This window comes from Vollenhovia emeryi, unplaced genomic scaffold (genome assembly GCF_000949405.1).
Source record: "Vollenhovia emeryi isolate VEMERY1.0 unplaced genomic scaffold, V.emery_V1.0 DF939335.1, whole genome shotgun sequence".
Classification (NCBI taxonomy): Eukaryota; Metazoa; Arthropoda; class Insecta; order Hymenoptera; family Formicidae; genus Vollenhovia; species Vollenhovia emeryi.
In genome coordinates, this window is record NW_011967031.1 from 167,953 (window position 1) to 188,742 (window position 20,790).

Here is a 20,790-nt window from a genome sequence, read left to right on the forward strand (position 1 = left end):
ACGAAGAGTAGTATTTCATTGAAGCTCGTAAAGTAACGAGCTCGCCTTAAGGAGAAAGCGGCATTTTACCAGTTAAACGCAATATTAAGTCAGTTAATTTTTGCGTCTAATTCTCGGGGCACGGGTAAACCGGGTCTTTAATATCAAAACCTTTGAAGGGAATTTCTAGCGTCGAAAGAGGATCGGGTCTTTAACCAAAGAATTTCAGAAAGAAACGTGAAAGAAGCGTACGACGAGTTTGTACCTTTTCAATTTAAAGGAGCATAATATATTTTAATATCGTTCCAAGATAAATCTCTCTCGCAAATTATTGGGCACTAAACTTCATTTTTTAAAGCGCCTGATGGCATCGGTCCATACGGAAGCCAACTACATATGAAAGTTCTGCCATTAGTTTTATCAGCGCCCTGGCCAACCGAAAAAGTTTGAAGACGAAGAATTGAAAGCATTGCTCAACGAAGATCTTATATCAATACTTAAGAAACATAGATTCTCCTTTTGTCTCACGTGATCATCACGACGCTACGTTGACGGTTTAATAATAAGGACCAGATGCGATATCAATTATTTATTTTGCATTTTTCCGGAGAAATTGCACGTCCCCCTTTTAAGCGCGGAATAAGCGTAACGAGTAGCAATGCAGAGACATTTATATTACCTTTTGGCAGAAATCCAGCGTGTATTAGCCTCGCTTCCATGAGCAGAGAGGGTAGGAGGAAGCACATGGCCGTGCAGAGATGCACGAAGGCCGCCGTAGGACCGCCGTGTCTCCATAAATTATTCACCAGACCTAAAAAAGAGTAGTTATCACCCTGCTCAGCGTCTTTTCCGAAGTTATACATCCCAATTAGAATCAATCAATCATCTTTCAAATGTAAAACAGACGTTAGTCCTGATATATTTGGCTTCCTTTGTGCGCAGGCATTTAAATAACAGATTCGAAGGAACGAAGGAACAAGAGCCAAAACAGAATGTTAAATGTCTAGACAATTTTAATTTAAACAATTAATTTCTATAGATTTCTTATTCTTACATTGTATCAATTTATCGACACGAGATTGTACTTTACGCGCCGTGACGTGAAGCAAATTTTTTTTGAAATTTTTCAACAGACAACTATTTCCAGTAAATTTATCTAATTTTGAAACATATTAGATCTAGTTTAGCAATTTTTCTTTCCAATTTTCAAACTAATAATATTAAATACGACATCTCAGGTTATTGCATTGATTTCCGTGGTTTTGAGACATTATTAAACAACACACAAGAAGCGGCCAATGCGAGTTTAAGGCATGTAAGATAGTCTAGACTTGTAATTTATTAAAATCGACACGCAAGACAAATGTGGAAGGAAACGGTATATGAATTCACATTTGAATAAATTACATAGGCTATCTACGTCCTGCCTTAGATTCGCATTGGCCATTTCTTGTATGTTGTTTAGTTTTAATGACAGTCCTACTTTAACTCTGTTGTTTAAAATATTATGTTCAATATTTTCAATATTCACCTGTTGCAACAACACTTAAAAATAAAGTCACATAAACAAATATACACTATACGTATAATATTAAGTTGATTAAAAAACAAGATATCTATCGTATAATTAAACACAAAAGTTGTAAATTTTATCGCGTATGCAACATTTTTATACTCATGAAAGTAAATACAGGCGGCTATTGATTTTATGTCTCAAAAATAGAACACCTGACTATAATTACAAGTTCTGTAAATACATCACGTGTTTTTTTTTACACTCTACAAGCTCTTGAAATTATGGTCTACTTACTATTATCGGGATTATTAGTGAGAAGCGAGGATGGAGGATCGCGCGAACAAGCGCTCAAATGTCGGCCTAGTTTTATTCCGTCATTCGCAAGATTGCCGAGCTTCAGGAACGCCGCACCAAGCAGCACTGGAAGTAGAACGACTCCGGTGCCGGCTAGCACCAGGCAGGCGTACAATTCGATTTTAGGAGGCGGTGCGTCCGCTGGCCATGGTAGCGACAAGTAAGCTAAGAGAGTGGCATAAAAAAAACGCAAATAAAAAAATTATACGCAGTACAATTGAGACAGAAGAATGACACAGAAATCGGTGGAAAGGCAAATTAGTCTCTCGATTAAAAATCTTAACTTTTTCATATCAATTACAAAAATTCTATCGATTGTTGTGAATCGGTTTTGTGAGAAAGTATGACATATTAGCTTCTCTGTTTCAAATCTAATTACGATAAAAGAAGTGTTTCTCGAAGGGGAAATAATCTTACTTTGAGAGATCAAATTGCTTTCCTGATATCACAAGCGTTTAAAATAAAGAGGGCTAACGGAGGAAGAGGAAATCATTCGTTGCTCCGGAACTTTGGCCGATTAAAGAATTGCCAGGAAGCAACGTTAATATCCCGTTAATAGGGTGTTAATTCGTTTACGACTTCTTGGACCTGCAATCTACTCAACTAACAATTCAAACAATAACGTTCTATTAATTCCACCGAGATGGGCGGGATTAAGGTCGCCTCTCGGTTTGAAAAGAGATAGAGAGCAGGAAAAATTTCTCTGGCAATCCCGTTTCTACCGTGTGTCTTTTATGTAACGACCCCCAGTAACGGAAGCCCCGTACCAGCCGCCAGGAAAAGAAATTTACGCAAAACCGCCTCCGGAAACAGCCGGAAAATAAGGAAAGGCAGCGAACCATTCGAGACCTCCAGTCCAGAAGTTTTACTGATTAAAGTAACAAACGAAAGGAGAGGAGAAGCCCGTGGAAGCTAATACAATTTCATAATCGTTACATTGTTCGTTTTTATTTCTCAAAGTATCGATTTAAGTTCTCAAACAAATAATTTTGCGAATACAAAAGCGGCACGTCGCAATTATCGTAGAAGAGTTCGAAGGAGCGTTAGATCGTGGGAAATCCCATCGAGGGAAATTTTACAGTGCACACCGACGAGAGACTACGTCATCTACCGGATTCGATTCAGTTGCGCGTGGCAGTAAACAGGTGATTCGTCCGGAGGCGAAATCGCTGGTCAAACAAAAGAAGATTCCCGGATAATCCGACGCTGTTAACGCAATCGATCCCGCGGAGAGGCGTATTTTAGCGGGATAAAACGGGGGATGGGCGGCTGCTATCTTACCGGCGAATCGTCTGGCGTATCTCATTGCTATGTACGCCTGAAAAGCGACAGCCAGGATGCCGTACCAGACCGACCAGAGGCTGTTCACATGGCCGCGTATACACGACTCCTTCCTCGTAGATTTTCGCGCTCTCTTGGACTTGCCCGCGCTCGTCGTAACGCCGCCGGAGCTTATGCTCGACACTACCGGCAGCGGCTTCAACGGCTTCTTACACTTGGCCTGGTTCACATCGTTATTGTTTTCGTATCCCATTAAGCTCCCAGTCATCGACATTTTGTCCTGAAACATACAATTAAAAGCCCCGTGCGCTCAGTGTAATTGAATACAAACATTGTGCAGGATTTTACGCGGACTTTTTCACCGTTATTGAATTTTCCAGCTTAACGCCGTTCTCTCGCGAGCTTTCAACTCGTCAGCTCGTGCACCCTTGATAAATGAACTTGCAATTAGAATTGTCTTAAAATTGACACAATCGTCAAATCGCTTGTATCTATTGTAATCAAACGCGTAAAACCAAAATTAACGTTTTGCAAAGCTGCACGGAAAAAACTGATTTAGTTGATTCAGCAAATCTATAGTTTGCTGAACAAAATTAAACGTTTTAAAGAAGTAAATTTGCTAATGCAGCAAAGAAGTCGTGTGTAAGAGCAATCGTTACTTTGTTCATAAAACAAATTGATTTTTGTTGAAATTATCTTAGTTACTGCAACAAATCATTTTCGCTAAGTGCGAGACGTAGCTAGTGCCAGCCTCTAAGTAGTTCGCCGACCGCCGCTAGGCCGCGCATGGTATCGGCCAAAACTCGTAATCAAAATTCAGTCTCGTAGGGTATAAAGGGAGGCGTGGAAGCCAGGGCAAGTATCGCATATTGCGATCGCCACAATAATAATGGCAGAGTAAATGTTTTAATGAGCATTACTTTACCTAATTTTAATTGTTGGCGTAACTAATAATTTTGCTATAATAGGATTTATTAATGCACCTAATTTTCTTTTATGTAACAGCACAAAAATTAGTTATATGTACCAAGCTATTTTTTCCATTGGTTGTAGTAAAGAATCATCTTTGCTCTACTAACAAATCTACCGTGCTGTAACATGAAATTTTATTAGATATAATTACTAATCCTATGCAGCTTTGCGATTTGATTACTGCAACATAGCAAACTGGCTGTCCGTATATTACGGCGGTAAATTTGCTAGACTAGCAGGGTTTTTGATTGTCATAGCAAATCTTTTTTTTCCGTGTGGGATTAAAACACTCGGAGTACAAGCGGCTCGAGCGACGTTCTTCGTAGAGTGAGACTATTCCTGATAACTGCGCTCAACTCTAATTGCGATTAATCGTTCGATAACGTTTTCGCGATTTATCGATTCAATCAGATTCTTTACACCTATTTCAATCGCGTCTCGATCTTCATTCAATAATCAGGGTTGGGAAAGTTACTTCATAAAAGTATCTAGTTACAGTTACAGTTTTATTCGAGAAAAATGTGACTAGTTACAGTTACAAGTTACTAATTCTGAAAAGTAACGCGTTACGGTTATTCAAAAAGTAACGAATCGTTACTTTGCAGTTACTTTCTTGCAATGAAAATAAAAATATTAAGTCTGTAGTTGAACTATAATATAAAGTGTCGATGAAGCCCGGATAGCACAAAGTATTGGCGATATATAAGTATTGGGAAATAATGTAAATGCAATACCGTGCAATTATTGACACGTAACATATGGCGTTACGTTAGCCTTATATTATTAGTTAGGTTCGATATATCCACAAGCGCTAACACCTTTCTTAACGATCAAACTCGGATGAATCTCTCTCACGTCGTGCATTGAATAGCAAACTTAATTTATGTTCACTCAATATTAATTTTCCTAAATATACACATATGTAATTGCACGGTTTTTTTTCGATAATCCCCTCCTCGAGTACTACCTTGTCGTGGTGGAGGGGCTTAAGTACCCTGAAGAGTTCTCTAAAAATCAATCAGTGCATTATCACCGAATCAGTGAATATTTACTGTTTTCAGTGATAATCCATCGATTGATTTTAGAGAGTACATACTCTAAAGACGGGACAACCAAAGGTACCCATTGCTATTTGGGCCCGATTTTTCAGTTTCTAATAAACTGTTGACCATAGTTTAATCGATTCTCTGTCTCTTCTTAGATAATAATATAGAAAAGCATAGAAAGTCGAGTAACTTCCATATTAACAGTTAACCAGAAAATGATAAACCAGGCCTAACACTCTCTGAAAGTTAATCGGTGGATTATTACTGAAAATAACGAATCGATTCACTGTTCTCAGTGATAATTCACCGATTGACTTTCAGAGAGCACATTTATTAATTGATTCTGTTCATTTCAGCACGAACTTTCGAGGACTGACGAATAATTTCGCTATTATTTCGCCAGTTTAAACGAATCGCAACCGCGCGCGGCGATTCGTCGTGTCGCGTCGCGTTCGGGAGTGCCGTTTGTGTAATTAGACTAAAGACTTTCAAAGTGTAAAATCGCGCGAACGATCTTTGTGTGTTCGCGAGTGTGCAAGAAGACAACCTGAGCGGAGGAGGAGGCCTGGGGAAGGCATCAGGCACCGGCGGAGCAACTTTAGGGTAAGTATTTTTTCTTTTGTATAAAATTCATCTTTCTCTTGTTTATTTTTAATAATTTAAAAATTATTTTCTTTAATATTCACTTTCTTGAATACTCTGTTTTAATATGAACTTTATAATTGTATGTTACAGGATCAACGTAGTGAAACTCCGCTGCTGCGCATCGGGTCGGTAAGTCAGAAACTTCTTTATTACGGCAACGAATATACACACTGTAGAAAAAATTACATGTAAAATTACAAGTATTATAGTGAGTATAATGTTCGGACCATCTAGTGAAGGTACATATTTACATACGTCAGTAAATTTACTTCTTGCAAGTAAAATTATTACCTCATATAATAAGTAAACTGCTTGCTTTTGATTGTGTAAATTTTACATTTTTTTTGGTAATTTTTCATCATGTATAAACGAGTATTTACACAACAAAGAGTAAATAAATTTTTTGGTAAAAGTACATACATTTATATATTTCCGTTATTAATAGTCGCTACACTTATTATGCATGTAATTTTACATACGAGTACTTTTTTACAGTGCATCTCGTAGATCGTAGATTATCTTGTATATTCGTTTTATATAGATTGTAGATCGTATATCATCTTGTATATTCGTTGCCTTAACATGGATAGGTTTCAAATGCTAACGGCAAGTAAATTTTTTATTTAATATATTGAAACTCCGAAGAGGAGTATAAGCAATTTTCAATGTGGAAAGTTAGCTGCGCCGTTGCAGAACCAGAGTTAATCCCTGGTTTTCTTTGTCACGGATCCCCGAAAGCAACGGTTTCGGCACGAAGGCGCGACGTCGATTCGCGAAATTAACAAAAAAAAAGAGAGAGAAAATTTTATATATATCCTTCTCAATATATATTCTCCCATTAACACTAATAATAGAAGAATTACTTATATTTCAATAAAAATGAAAATATACGAGATTCAATGATATGAGAAACGATTGTCGTTAACTCACTGCTGAAATGACCGCTATCGGAGGCAATCCGGAAGATCTGGGATTCATTCTTTCCTACAGCGGGGCCTCTAAAGTTCAACGAGTTCAATTTAAAGTTTCTTTCACATTCGTTTAATTTCATAGAGCTCTACAAATCAGGATATGTCGAGCTCATTTTCCATGTTGAGAATCGTTGAATTACATCACAGAACTTAAACGAAATATGGCGAATATTAATGATGTATACTCGTATTCGCCGAGCTAATCTTTTGTAGCCTATCCATTTTCATTAACGAATTGATGTAGTGCATAAAGTAAAATAATATAACGTGAGATTCTAATATGTTTTGTCCAGAACACTGAAATTTTAACTTATTTTTATATATTATTTGCGGTTATTAATTTATTATAATATGCAATTATAATATCGGTTGGAATCGTGAAAGAAGTTTCGTTTTTCTGGATCTCACATCATTTATTATTTGTATGTATGTATGTACATGTACGTGATATACGTAGTTACAAGATGCGTCTCGCATGAATACATGCATAGTCACACGCATCTTTATATTTTCGCGGTCGGTTATCGCGATCGGTTTTTCAGGAAAAATTATCAATTAATTATTTAATTTTATCCATATTATAAATTTTAATTTATCGAGGAATATGATTCAAATCACTCTAACGCGAAGTAAATTTTTTTTCTATATCTACTTGAATTTCGAATTCAAAAATCAAGTTACGAAAAGATGGTTAATATTTTTAAATAAATAACGGAAGTAAAATTAAATTTGATTCGTATATACAGTAAAGTTTTTTTAATTAATATTCTCCTTTAATTAACCTCTCGCGGTCGTGCATTTTGCGATACGATCGACACTCGTATATTCGAACCGTACGAAATATTTGTCGGTGACGCTAACCGACTATGGAAGGAGTTTTCTTCCTTCCTGATCTCTGGTCAAAATGACCAGACTGTATGGCCGGGAGCAACGAAAGGTATGTCCAATCTGGCCCAACGATGGACTAAATACGACGAGGTATGTGGTCAATATTGGCCACTCTGATGGAGTACCTAAGTAAGGTGCTGTACGAAGTATAATATACTTTGATTTCTTTTGATTTGTTACAATTCGGGTGGGTTATGCTTCTATATACATACATTCTCGCATATGTGCGAGAGTGAAACCGCTATTAAATCCCGCGGGCGCGTTAAACTCCAAGTCAAACCCCTGGAAAATCGCGTCGCGTTTAGGTAAAGATTTGTAGGTTTATTATGTTGAAACACGGGTAGGTAGGAATTCGGATAGTCAGGGATAGGGGGACATAATTCGAGAGTTGAAAATATTAGATAACATAAATTATTTCTTTTATTATATTATAAGTGTATTGTAAAGTAAGTTATAAGGAAAATGAAATAAATAATAAAAATGTAAGAAATCAAATTGTAAAGAAAAGAGGACCTTCGATTAAATGCGGTGGAGGGCCTCTATATAGGTCGATTTGTTTCTATCGACTAAAATTTTAGTTCAATTTGACTCACATAGTCTTTTAATCGATAGCTTCGTATGCAATTGATCGATAAATTTGACATTTTGTCCTGAAACATACAATTAAAAGCCCCGTGCGCTCAGTGTAATTTAATACAAACATTGTACAGGATTTTACGCGGACTTTTTCACCGTCATTGAATTTTCCAGCTTAACGCCGTTCTCTCGCGAGCTTTCAACTCGTCAGCTCGTGCACCCTTGATAAATGAACTTGCAATTAGAATTGTCTTAAAAGGATTTACTTGATGTTAAGTTTTCATTTCATTATTGACACAATCGTGAAATCGCTTGTATCTATTGTAATCAAACGCGTAAAACCAAAATTAACGTTTTGCAAAGCTGGGATTAAAACACTCGGAGTACAAGCGGCTCGAGCGACGTTCTTCGTAGAGTGAGACTATTCCTGATAACTGCGCTCAACTCTAATTGCGATTAATCGTTCGATAACGTTTGCGCGATTTATCGATTCAATCAGATTCTTTGCACCTATTTCAATCGCGTCTCGATCTTCATTCAATAATTATCCGAACGGTGATGCTTTATCTCGCCAACGACTCGAGTCATTTTCCATTTTGCTCAACTACGCGGGAGTTTCAATGCGTACCGACGGTTTATCTCTCGTGCGCCATTGAGCCTCCTGGGAGGCTCTTTCCTCCCGTCGTATCTTCCCCGTCTGCCTTCGCCGGAGAGAGCGCGCGCGATTCGCTTCATTCGCGCTTCTTCTTCTCTCCCCAGTATTTCACCGTCACGCCGTGCGGAAGCAAGGAAACTCGCGGATGTGGTTATGCTAAAATATTAGGACGCCACGCGGCTTTGTGTTTCTCATTTTTAAATATTAAAAGGCGCCTGATGTACGAAACTGAATTCGAAAGAATTCTTTTCGCGTGCTCTCCGTATAAATTCCCCAGCATTGTCTATATACGAAACGTAACATGTACAAACGCTTGTCGCGCGTTGAAATGTCAGGGCGCCTTTTTGTCTCTATAAATGTATCTGTCTCCGAGACGGTTTGGATAAATTTATAAATTTGGCGAATGTGAACGAACTACCGCGCCGATTTCTTCCCCTTTAAAGAAACTTAATTAAAAAGTTATAATTTGCAATGACTATTTAATCGAGCGATTAAAGAGTCGCGTTTCATCGTCGTATATTTTTACTATTAAGTTATCGGTTTTAATTAAGTGGACCGCGCGGCATTTGTGAAACGAGGTACCGTTTGTCTCGTCAGAGCGCGAGATCCGAGTAATTAAAATATAAATGCTCGCAGTTTCCAGTTTAGGACTTATTGTTAGCCGTGGAGGGCATCGGGCACGCCTATACCCGTTCGACTAAGAGCGCCGGGTTTTCAGCCCCTCGCGCTTGACTTCTCCGAGTCCGGGGGTTGTAAAGTGCAAAGTTTTATGATCGTTTTCGTTGGATTCGTTCCGCGATAAAATTTCAAGGAGGGAGCGTCGAGAGACGGTGCGTGCGAAGAAGCACGTGCGTGACCGTATCAGGGACCTGAGGCGTGTACTCGCCTTCCTGTTTCACGATCTGAAAATTTATAGTCCCCCCGCGTACGACCAGCCACGAAATCCCCGTGCCACGATGGCAGACCTTTCCTTCTGCTTCCTCTTCCCTTCGAGAGCATATTCGATATCTGCGCGGTTTCCTAACGATCATGGTTATTCAATAAAAAAAGAGACGCGAATATTAGACTGACGTACAGTCCTATTCATTAATGCCTGGACCTCGGTTTTACTAGGAATCACATTTTCATGATCTTTACTCTACATATACATCGATGAGTTTCAGGCTGTAGTTCACACAGCGTTTTATGGAAGTTTTGTGGTAGTACATGAAGATAGCCTGAAACTCAGTGATTTGTATAGATCAGGAATATGATGATAAAAATGCAGGTCCAGGCATTAATAAATAAGACTGTACAAATTACGTGAAACTATTTTAAAGCAGTGTACAGTGATGGACAGAATGGTGGCGAAACTTTCTTTTAAGGGAGCTTAGGAACGTGCATTTAGATTCAGGGTTACGTTCCAAGATCTTCTTCTTCCTCGTAAGGGGATCCTAAAGTTGGCGAACTCGATCAGTGTCGATAAGGTAGGAGACGGAATTGAAAACGTCAATTATCGACATTTTTAATTCCAAGTTCTACTTGAGATGTCACGATGTTCACGATGCTAGAATTCGGTCCGAGAAATTTATAGCCAATCAATTTGCAACTTTTACGAAAAAGCAGTAATCTTATTAGCTACACATTGCTCAGACCGAGATTTTGGATCGAATTCCGGCATCGTCAACACCGTGGCTTTACTGACAATCTGACAGATGTTTGGCAGCGACCCTGTCTCGAAAAAGCCTGCATCTCTTTTTCTCTTCTTCTAGACCTGCGTTTATTAGAAGTAATCTTTTTTTCTAGGCTATTAATCTTAGTTCTAATTGCACGATATTGTTCTGATATGTTGTCGCTAGAGTATGATGCTACATGGTCCCGTTTTGTATATATTTAGTATAGAATTTTTGTATCAAGCAAATATTGTCGTCAAGTGTACCAAAAATTAGTAAATTTTTTTCCGCTTTTGATAAAAGTCGACCAGCACAGTCTAGAGTTTGCAGCGTACTTTAATTCCCTAAAAAATTTTGCATACTTTTAACAAAGAATGTCGATAAAACAGACGGCTTTAGGATCCCCTTGAAGCCTGTTTTATCCAGTTCGCTCTGGTACTTTGGTTTTACTTCATCTTCGGAAGGCTGCTAAACCTTGCCAAAGGAAACCTCCAATCTGAAGGACTCTACTTCTAAAGGGATATGTACGGCAGGATACTCTCGGTCGTTGCCACTTCCCTTCGGGAGATTCCGAAAAAACCAGCGGTGTCCGTGGATTTCAACTCGGATCTTTCCGTTCATTTGTTTGCTAATTGTAAGCAGCGCACATTTCTCTGCGCCACACTCGCCACCTTATAAGATCTCCTTCTCCGAGGAGTGTTTTAGTCGGTGGCCATTCCGAAACCAGTTCTCGATCTATTTCTCGAGTGAAATTGTCCTTAGAGAAAATATTTTGGAACCTGAATCTAAATGCACGTTCTTAAACTCATTAAAAAAAACATGCCGCAACCATCTTGTGCATCACTGTACTAAAGTAATCTATCTAATTGACGTGTAATGATGAAGTCGCACGAATGTCGTATGAAATTGATGTTTTTTGGAAAATTTCCGCGAACATAATAATTACAGTGTGATGATTCAAAAGTGTAAACATTGCTATCTGCATGCTGGCTCGTAGCGCAGCGTACAAATTTTCATGCCTTTTGCCCTGTTCGTTGAGTCGCTCTTATGCGGAAAGTGGCAATATTAATTAGCATCCAAACGAATCCACATTATGCGCCAGCATCAAAGGAAATGTCTGAAAAGCTGTTTTGCAGAGACAACTTACAGAGTGCGTAAAATAATCCATAAGATTTTCTAAAACACTGTGCAATTAACTTAATAGAGCTCACTCCAGGAAGAAGTAATTAATTCTTATCGCACATTATTTCATAACTTACGGAATGAATATCTTGCTCTGAAATAACTTTTCTGTATTTCTAAATAAAAATAAAGCCAAATGAAAAAGCTCCTGTAATGCAGAATTTTTTTTCTCTTGGACGACGTGTCCAAAGTTTTCAAATGCACATGTTTAATGTATAGTTTCGTAGAGAAAGAATAACACGACTGTTGGACGAAATTATCAGAAAATTCTGTTGTAATCGCACATAAAATATGTACCAGCAAATTAATGGGGATAGTTAGGAAACTTTACACAAACTTTACAAACGTTTTCCGCCTTAAATATTCAGTAAAATATTGATTCCTCAACTCCTGCGGTATTATCAAAGTGATAGAAGCCACTTAAAATTAGCTTTCATGCTTGAAGGATTATGCTTAAAAGTCGCTCGCAGATTTTGAAAATCTTTGACTAAGTCCACTAAATCGTCGTGGGAGCGTAAAATCCTCGCGCACTCGGCTGAAACTTTCGTTCGAGCACGTAGCCGAGTCAGATAAATGATAAAAAATCCGCAATTACATAGTATATTGAAACCGTACTTGTAATACAGCAATTCATTACAACGAAATACGCAACATATTTTTTCTGTCGCAACAAATTAACTCTATTCTCAAATATGTGTAATGTGCGCGCGTACGTGCATATGAATTTCTTATTTATTCATTTTCGCTCATTTTATTTTGTCCTTTATGTACTTACACCCTTCGTATAGACGAGTCTCACAGAATCCAATTACAGCGTGTCGATTTACCCAACTCGGCAGAGAAAAACTTTATTTAAAAAGTTTTTATCAAAAGATTTAGCCGATCGGTCAATGGTGCTGGCAATTTAGATTCCCTTCGAGCATGAAATCGATATTTAAGTTACCGGAACTTACCAGATTTCTGTCGAGTCCTCTAAAGTCTCGAGTACGCTTCTCCGCTATAGCCGACTCGAAGATGTAGCATCTTTGGCGGTGGCAGCTCCTGAAACAGACAGTAAACGCGACATTTAGCGACATTTTAATTTGTTGAAGTTTAAATTTCAACATGAACAGGTTAGGATGACAGAAATAGAAGAATGTCGCAGAAAATTTGATAAAAATAACATAAAGAATTATAACATTTAACGCCAGCGCGTGATTAACTGTAGAAAATTGCTGGACGACGCTTGGCTGGCAAATTCTCATTAAAGAAATTCATTGCGAAAACTATTACCTCAGCCAGGGGATTTTTCGCTATGAATTTCTTTAACTAGAATTTGCCGGCCAAGCGTCGTCCAGCAATTTTCTACATTGTTTGATAAAAATATTATACTTTGAAGGATGAAGGGATTGGCCTGAAACTTGAGAGAACAATTCATCGAGGTGATTGCGCACGATCCTTCGTTCACGTGTTCATACTGATATCTATATTTACACGTGTACATATTAATCCTCGTACTATATTTACATTGTAAGTACATAGACGAGTAGCGGCTTCATTAATCAGATTGTCTTCGTGATGTTGTTTGCATGGGATTAGGTAATGTTTGCCGGCCGGTCCTGTTTATCCTGAAGCAAGAATGCTCGAGGAGAACCAACGTGATTCGCGCGAATCCTTTGTTGATCAATAAAATTTGGTGCTTACATAAGCCGGATAATGAGCTTGTGCCCGCTCGGACAGGCTGCGTTAATTACGCTGCATACGCCCACGTTTATGGCTACGCAAGCTTTACATAATTCGCACGTCGCATTCGCTTTTATTGTGCCGAAATGAGTTGCTTTGTGCACATATCATGACGACGCGCGTTAACCGTAAATGCGTCTTAAACTTGGCCGCATGAAAAGCGTAGCGTGGGTTTTAGCGTATTGAGCCCCGTCTCGTATAAAGAGTAATTGACCATATAAAACCTTTTTAATCCTTTCGTAGACCGCCGTTACAAACACAGGGGAGGATTAATGCCTCCCGCTTCTCTCTATTAAAGGCCATAAAGACAACGTAAAGTCGCTTTCGATTTTCTCCCTTTGCGATAAAATTAATCTCTAAGATCTACATATAAATAATACTCTAGATTATCTTTCGTTACTTTGAAAGGAGAAAGAATGCGTACCGAGGACACGAAAACTATTCTCCATTGCAAGTGTAATTATTAGAATGCTTGATCCTTCGTTACCTGGCACACGAGTACTTTGGTCCTATTGTTACGATTCAAAACTGTGACGACTCTATCTCTGTCTTTCTATTCCTTTTCTTTCCTTCCGATGGTTACGCGGTCGATTTCGCAAAGAGAGAAAGATAACATTGTGCCATTAGTCTGATTACGGTTTCGTATTACGCGGCCCGAACACCACCTGAGCTTTTCTAGGATGGCGCTTGGCCATTGTGCGCCCCGGTAGCTCGGGCCGAGAAAGGTAAGCTCGTACGGCTGGTATAAGAAGGCAAAACCACGTGTTCATTAATTTTACCCCTCAAGGCAAACCTCGAGCCGCACAAAGCATGCCCGCGCATTAGCGCGGTTCACAATACGAATAAATATATACCGAGGAGTGAGCGAGCTTTGAGGATGCATTATGCAATAAGAATTCTATTTCGCGTACAGCGAGAATAATTTTTAACCACGTATCGAATGAGAAAGGCGTTTCGCGCCGCGTTAATTAATTAAATCGATCAAACCGGCGTCAAATTAATTTCGTAAAATAATACAAGGGCATTTAGTATAAGTTCGTTATCGGGGCGAATGCAATAAAAGTAGCTTTATTATTCGTAATTCGTGAAAGTATATGAGAAGAGCTAATCCATCTCATTAGTCAACTATTTAATTCGCAATTATTATAATTGTCATTATTACAATTTCGCCGTGGATATTATAACGAAATTGTATTAATAATCACAAATTATCATCTATATCCTGTGTGAAGAATATGCGAAAATATGGTATCTATGTTTCTCTCTAATCTTTCGTACATTCTACTCGTGTATGGACCAATTTTTCTCATTTCTATTAGTGCTAGCGAAATAATGTTAATTTCTGTTTTCTTTAACGTGTTCCTTAAAAAAAGTAAATTAGATCGATAGATTGCAGTATTAATAGATTCTCTATTCAATTTGGAGTCCGCTTGTAAATAAAATGACATTTTCGGTGTTAAAAAACTTAATGTAATTACATAATTTTACATAGCAGTTTTAATTAAATTAATGCAATCCAGAATCTACACTCAATGTTTCGAGTATAGATTCTGGAATGCACTATTCATATTATTTATTTATTAATGATATTAATACGATTAATTACGTAAATGAGAAACATTAAAACATCAGTGCGATTATATATTAATTGATTTACGATAGTTACGCCGGGGAGTAAAAGAACAGCATAATCAACAGCAACCCAGCAAATGTTATAAAAAAAAGTGGAACAAAAATAAAAATTAACAAAATTTATAAGGCGCTCACGTGATAAACACAAATTCGAAGGAGCGAGGACCAAAGAGCCGCGGCGGGATGTTGGTGTCCAAATAATTCTTATTTTAAATTCATTGCGAAAACTATTACCTCAGCCAGGCTTTGAAAATAAAAATATTATCCAGTGAGTATAGCGGCAATAACGGCAATCGATTCGCGATATTTATTAATCATGCAGGAAATTGCCGTGACTCCTCAGCTTCCAGCCCCCGTAAAATTCTCGCGTATCGCAAGTCCGAACGCGCCCCGGTAATTACATCACTCGCAATAAATCAGGGCCGCGCGCCGCTTGGCATTAATTATCCGTCACCGTGTAACTGAACGGTGCAGCGTGGCAAAAACTTCCTTCCACGGCGAGAAGAATGCCTACTCCAATAAAATGCTCGCTGATTTATCATCCGTGGCTCACGTCACGAAACGCGTTGCAGGGACTCGTATGGGTATGACAAAAGTCATCAAAATGAAAAAAAAAGAAGAAAAATGTTTCACCGAGGATATTATAGCGCAATGGATCCCGAGAAACCGCGCTGTTAATCTCTTTTCGCGTAAATCACTATATGTCAAAGATATTGCTTTTTTTTATGGAAAAATACACTCTTGATATTTTAGCAGAAAATAATTCTCTGTACAAGATTTCTATAGAGAAGTTTTTAAATAGAGAGCAGTCTTGATATCTTTCTCTCGTTCCTCTTCCCTTCCGCTGTTTTAATATTAGCGTAAACATTCAGTTAGACAAGTTCAACTGTCGGATACGAATGTAAGTTAAGTTACGTTTTTCAGTATCGATAATATCGATGGCGTCAGTGAATTCGATCATTCGCGCGATAAATAAAGAGGCGGTACTTTCAGAACGCCAGTCAACCCACACATTTCTCGTATCCAATAAATCGTACTCAATTAGCAGTCGCTTGTAGCGCAACAATTCAGAATCAATCAGTCTTTCGAGTGCCATGAAATCGTGGTACGAAACATTTAAGCTTTCACATTTACAAATGACATTACCGGTAATTTTAAAATGCTTTCTGCAATTGCTACGAGAATCGCCGACTGCCACGACGAAAATGGTATTTTGCGATTAAATAATATCGTGCGCGAGCTCATTCGGCAGATGAAGTTCATTTGCCACTCGTAAGTTTGAAAGCCCGCGCAGAACTCGAAAGTTTTAACTCGCGAAGCGCGACACAAGTCGGCATAAAGATTGCTTCGAAAAAAATCATTTATTATGTACTTTTTTTGCGTGGCTGGTGTTTCTCGGCGACTTAGAAAAACGCGAAACTTGCACTCATTTATTAAGACCGTTAAATAATAATAACATAATAGCCAATAAATAATAATTTAGTGCCAAGCTGTAATGAGTAGCGTCATTCGTATCTTGAAGTACTGTACGGTAACGTGTACTCGGGGAAACCCTATTATTTCGCTGGACTGAAGATTCGAAGATGCGAGGTCGAGATGGATTTCGTAGACTTTGCCATTTTGCCGAGTTTGTGGCTTTCTTCCGGGAACTACCGTCTTCCTGTCCCCCCCCCCCCCTATTCTCCGTTCGTGTCTCCTTCCGAAAGTCGCTCTTATTTCGGTTCTTCCAGGCTATCGTTTGTCAGAACTGGTTTGATCAGAGAAAAGTCTGTTATTATCGGGCGACTTCGTGATTGAAAGAGGCAAAAAGAAAATGGAATGGAATTCCGAGTTAATTAACGAAAGCATAAAGGCCGAATATTCTCGGTGAAGCGACAGTTCCAAATAATTTATTGTTTCCTCGTTATCGTCGTTATTTGTAGAAAATAATATTTTCCGAGAATCTTTTTTACCGTAAAGTTAATTACGTGATTATTATTGCGTGACGTCCGCGCGCAAATACTTACGTTTTGGCTGTACGTACAATATTTCCCGAGGGAGACGATAGCCCGAAAGTCCATTATCTCGCCGGGAAGCGTGAAAATTCGAAAGCGCAAATCGAGATGAGTTTCGGGCTTTCGCGGAGCTTGCGGTTCCGCGGTTCTCGCTATCGTTGCCCCCTTTCTTCCCGCGCCTCCCCGCCGCGTCTCTTTTTCACGATGTCTGTCTTCCCCATGCGGGCGCGCCGAATTCAACGTCGCCACAATTTAAGGAAAGAAGCGCCCGGGAAAGAGAGACTGATTTCGAGAGATTTCCCGAAGTTGGCGGAGAGAAGCTTAAAGCTCCGCAGGCGGGAAATGCTGATTCGGAATTCTCTCGGTGGGGACACGAACGCGGCGGGGCGATGCGGTTAGAAGTTTTCGAGATTGTTTGCCGTGCTAGCCGGAATATAAATCGGGCTTAACTCGTCGGTTCCCTTTTCGTATGGTTAGGCAAATGTGGCTTTTACGAGCGCCGGCAAGAAAACGAACGTTTTTAATTCACTCGGCTTTTCATCTCTTCGCGCTGCGTTGCTTGAATTCAACCGGGAGGGAGACACCGTCTACGGCCCCGGTTGTTCGATGTCGTTTATGGAGAATTTCACTTTCATACATTTACATTGTCTTATATATACATTAGCAGCTCAACATCTTAATTGGAAAACTGTAAGACATTCATATGTGACGTATGTGTTTCCCTAAAATACAATGTATAAACTTCCCTCGTGCTTTATTTCTTCCAACTGTCTCATGTTAACGTCGCTCAACAAATCTATACTCATACATTTTATTTATAAACGTTCCTTTCATAAAAAAAAATTGACGTGATGTTAGTTATTATATTATATTATAATATTAACGTGTGGAGCAGAATTTTTAGATACTCTTTCAGATGGAAATATAGATAAATATCACTTATTGGATTTATTACAAAGTCAACTACTATTTTCCAGTGATCTAATATAACCGTGTACTGCGTGTATCGACATTTGACGAAATCGAAAATGCGCTTAGCCTCTGAAGTCCTGGATATGTACCATGGGAAATTTCGGAATGGATTCCGATCGGAGAATTATTCCCTTTTCCCAAGAAAACACGATAGAAATCTAGGAAATAATTGAACATCGTGGAAAATTTCGGGATGGATTCCGGTAGAAATGATTCCGTTTCCCCTAGGAAACCTAATAGAAATCTAGGAAATAATTGATCATGGAAAATTTCAGAATGGATTCCGGTAGAAATGATTCCGTTTCCCCTAGAAAACCTAATAGAAATCTAGGAAATAATTGATCATGGAAAATTTCAGATGGATTCCGGTCGGAATTATTCCTTTTTTTCCTCGAAAACACAATAGAAATCTAGAAAATAATTGAACAATTCCGATTTTCCATGATACGTACCCTGAATTCTAAAGAGGAAAACGAAAGATTCTCGAGAAACGAAGAATAGGCAGGAAGAAGGGCGCCTGTTGGCGGGGAAATACGTATTGTCTGGACCGAGGAGATAGTTACTTATGGTATCCATTTGTGTCTCGATGCGTCGTCGTTCTACGGCAAAGATATTCGTGCAAATGATCGTGCATGTGCACACGTACATACGCGGGCCGAAGAAAGGAGCTCGCTCGAAAGGGTCCCGAGATGGAGGCGAGGGGGGCGGCACCGCGATAATTCTAGAGCCCTCACCCATCGTTTGGAGCCCCTTCTCTCGGCGCCCTCGAGAGCCCCTCGCCGAGGTTAACTGTTGCCTCTTTCACGTACGGCAATGCACATCGTTTGACACGTGATGGACTCGCGTTAATTGGGTTCGGCGGAACCCAATGGTGACGAGGGCAACCGATCGGGAGAAGCTTCACTTTCGATCGCACGCAATTGATGACGCTGACGCGACCGGGAACATTCGGGTAAAATAAAGAAGTGTTCAAGATAAAAGAAAGATACCTCTGACAAAAATAAATGCGAAACGGTGGGAATAAAAACGTCACGTATGCATTTATATTTACAACGAAACAATAGAATTTTCTAAATTACATAATAATGCTTCGTTTTCCTAATCCGTGTAAATTTAATCAATTCTGACCAGAGAGTAATTAATTAATTATGTATGTCTTAATTTACTATTAATCGATGCATTTTAAATGCTTTATGAAATTATTAACACTTTATTCATTAATAATCTCGCTAATTTGGTCCCAACGCAATAAAGCCTGGTGAAATATTCGCGCTCGTTCTTTCTTTTAATTAAAAATTCACGAGATATACCTTCCCCGATGTAAGGATAATAACGCGCGACCCTACTCGTTAAGGAACGGCAGTACTGACGTTAATTTATCTCGTCATGTTCCAGCGATACCAATATCATTACGTATTAATGGCACGACTCTATTTCAAACAGGATTTGTTACAGACTTTACCCGCATTCTTTTCACTTCACCCGCCAGCTACTGAGAATAATTTCCGAAGATCTTTTTCAATCATCCGCGTGAGCTCTGATATAATTATTAGAAAAAGTTTAAATGAAGTATCACTCGTGTACGGTTATAGATACGTCGTTAGTTTCTGCAGAATCAAACGATTGATTGATGTATTTCGCGAAACGATCAAACGCATTAACCCCCATAACGTTGTTCACACGTGCACGCGATCAATACAGGGTAGACTAGCGAAATATGAAGAGAAAACTGGCGGCAAAAAGAGAAGAAGAGGAAAGTGAAGAGAGAGAAAGAGAGAGAGAGAGAGAAAGCGAAAGGAGAAAGGGATTATAAGGGAGAGCTGGCGATATTGCACGTCGGAAAGTTAGAGTTGAAAAGCAAAACGAAAATTAGTCTTGCAGATCTCATTAGCATTGTTCTCTGCAGACGTGCATGCCAAAATTAAATGTTGAAACCGTAGCGTCTGAAGAAGAATCCTGGGACGAAATAATCCGCGAGTCGAGTCGGAAGGATGGAAATTGAGAAAGTGTGATACAGTTTTGAACTCGACCGTTTTTAGACGGAAAAAGGATTAAGGGAAGGTGAAAAGGGGCGGGGAGGGAGGACGACGAGGGTTGACACGATGGCGAGGCGATGGGGTTGAAGTCGTAGGACTTGAAAGTTCGAGCGATCAATTGCGTTAAGTTGTTACCCTAATCCCGAGTTCCGTAAGTTACGCGGTAATAGTGGGACAGATATCTTGCGAAATTTACGCGCTTTCGCTAATTCTTGAAATTCTTCTCGACTTCACAAAGCCCACTGTGCTGTGTACATAATGAGTTTTAGTAAACGAAGGAAATTATTTTGGCGGTGCTCGTGCAACATTTTATGCTAACTTTGTACTGTGTCGCATTGTTTAGTAAAGTTATCGGTTTAATTGTAGAATTATGAAGTAAAAAACACAAAGGTATATAATTAATATAAATTGAGCAAACGTGATAGTTTTTGTATAATCAATCTCATCAGTTATTGAGCAGGGCGAAGGTTGAGTTTTTGATCCTCTCACGAAGTGGCCCATTCAGCGTATTATCGAACGGTGGACAACTGTTACATCTTCAAATTGTTGTGGGTTTTGAGGCTGTGATGACCTATATTTAGAAAGAAAGGAAGAGAAAAAAGAGAGAAGGGAAGAGTCGTTTACAGACCATACGCTTTTCAGAAGAGTGTCTTTTAAACAATCACTTATCGTTACGGGCGTCTATCGTAAACAACCAAGCTTTTCGTATTCCCTTTA

The 20,790-nt window shown here is 39.0% G+C and overlaps 1 protein-coding gene across 1 annotated transcript in view; it reads right to left on the reverse strand.

Annotated features, from left to right (window-relative positions):
- Positions 1 to 316: 316 nt before the first annotated feature.
- Positions 317 to 20,790, reverse strand: part of LOC105558540 (protein tincar-like) — a 79,458-nt gene continuing 58,984 nt past the window's right edge. Inside the window, exons 3-7 of the mRNA XM_012006281.1 lie at positions 12,671 to 12,758; positions 3,131 to 3,410; positions 1,790 to 2,014; positions 659 to 790; positions 317 to 369 (exon numbers count right to left, since the gene is read on the reverse strand). Coding sequence (XP_011861671.1) covers positions 332 to 369; positions 659 to 790; positions 1,790 to 2,014; positions 3,131 to 3,404 — 669 coding nt within the window. The 5' untranslated portion in view covers positions 3,405 to 3,410; positions 12,671 to 12,758 and the 3' untranslated portion in view covers positions 317 to 331. The remainder of the gene's footprint in view (positions 370 to 658; positions 791 to 1,789; positions 2,015 to 3,130; positions 3,411 to 12,670; positions 12,759 to 20,790) is intronic.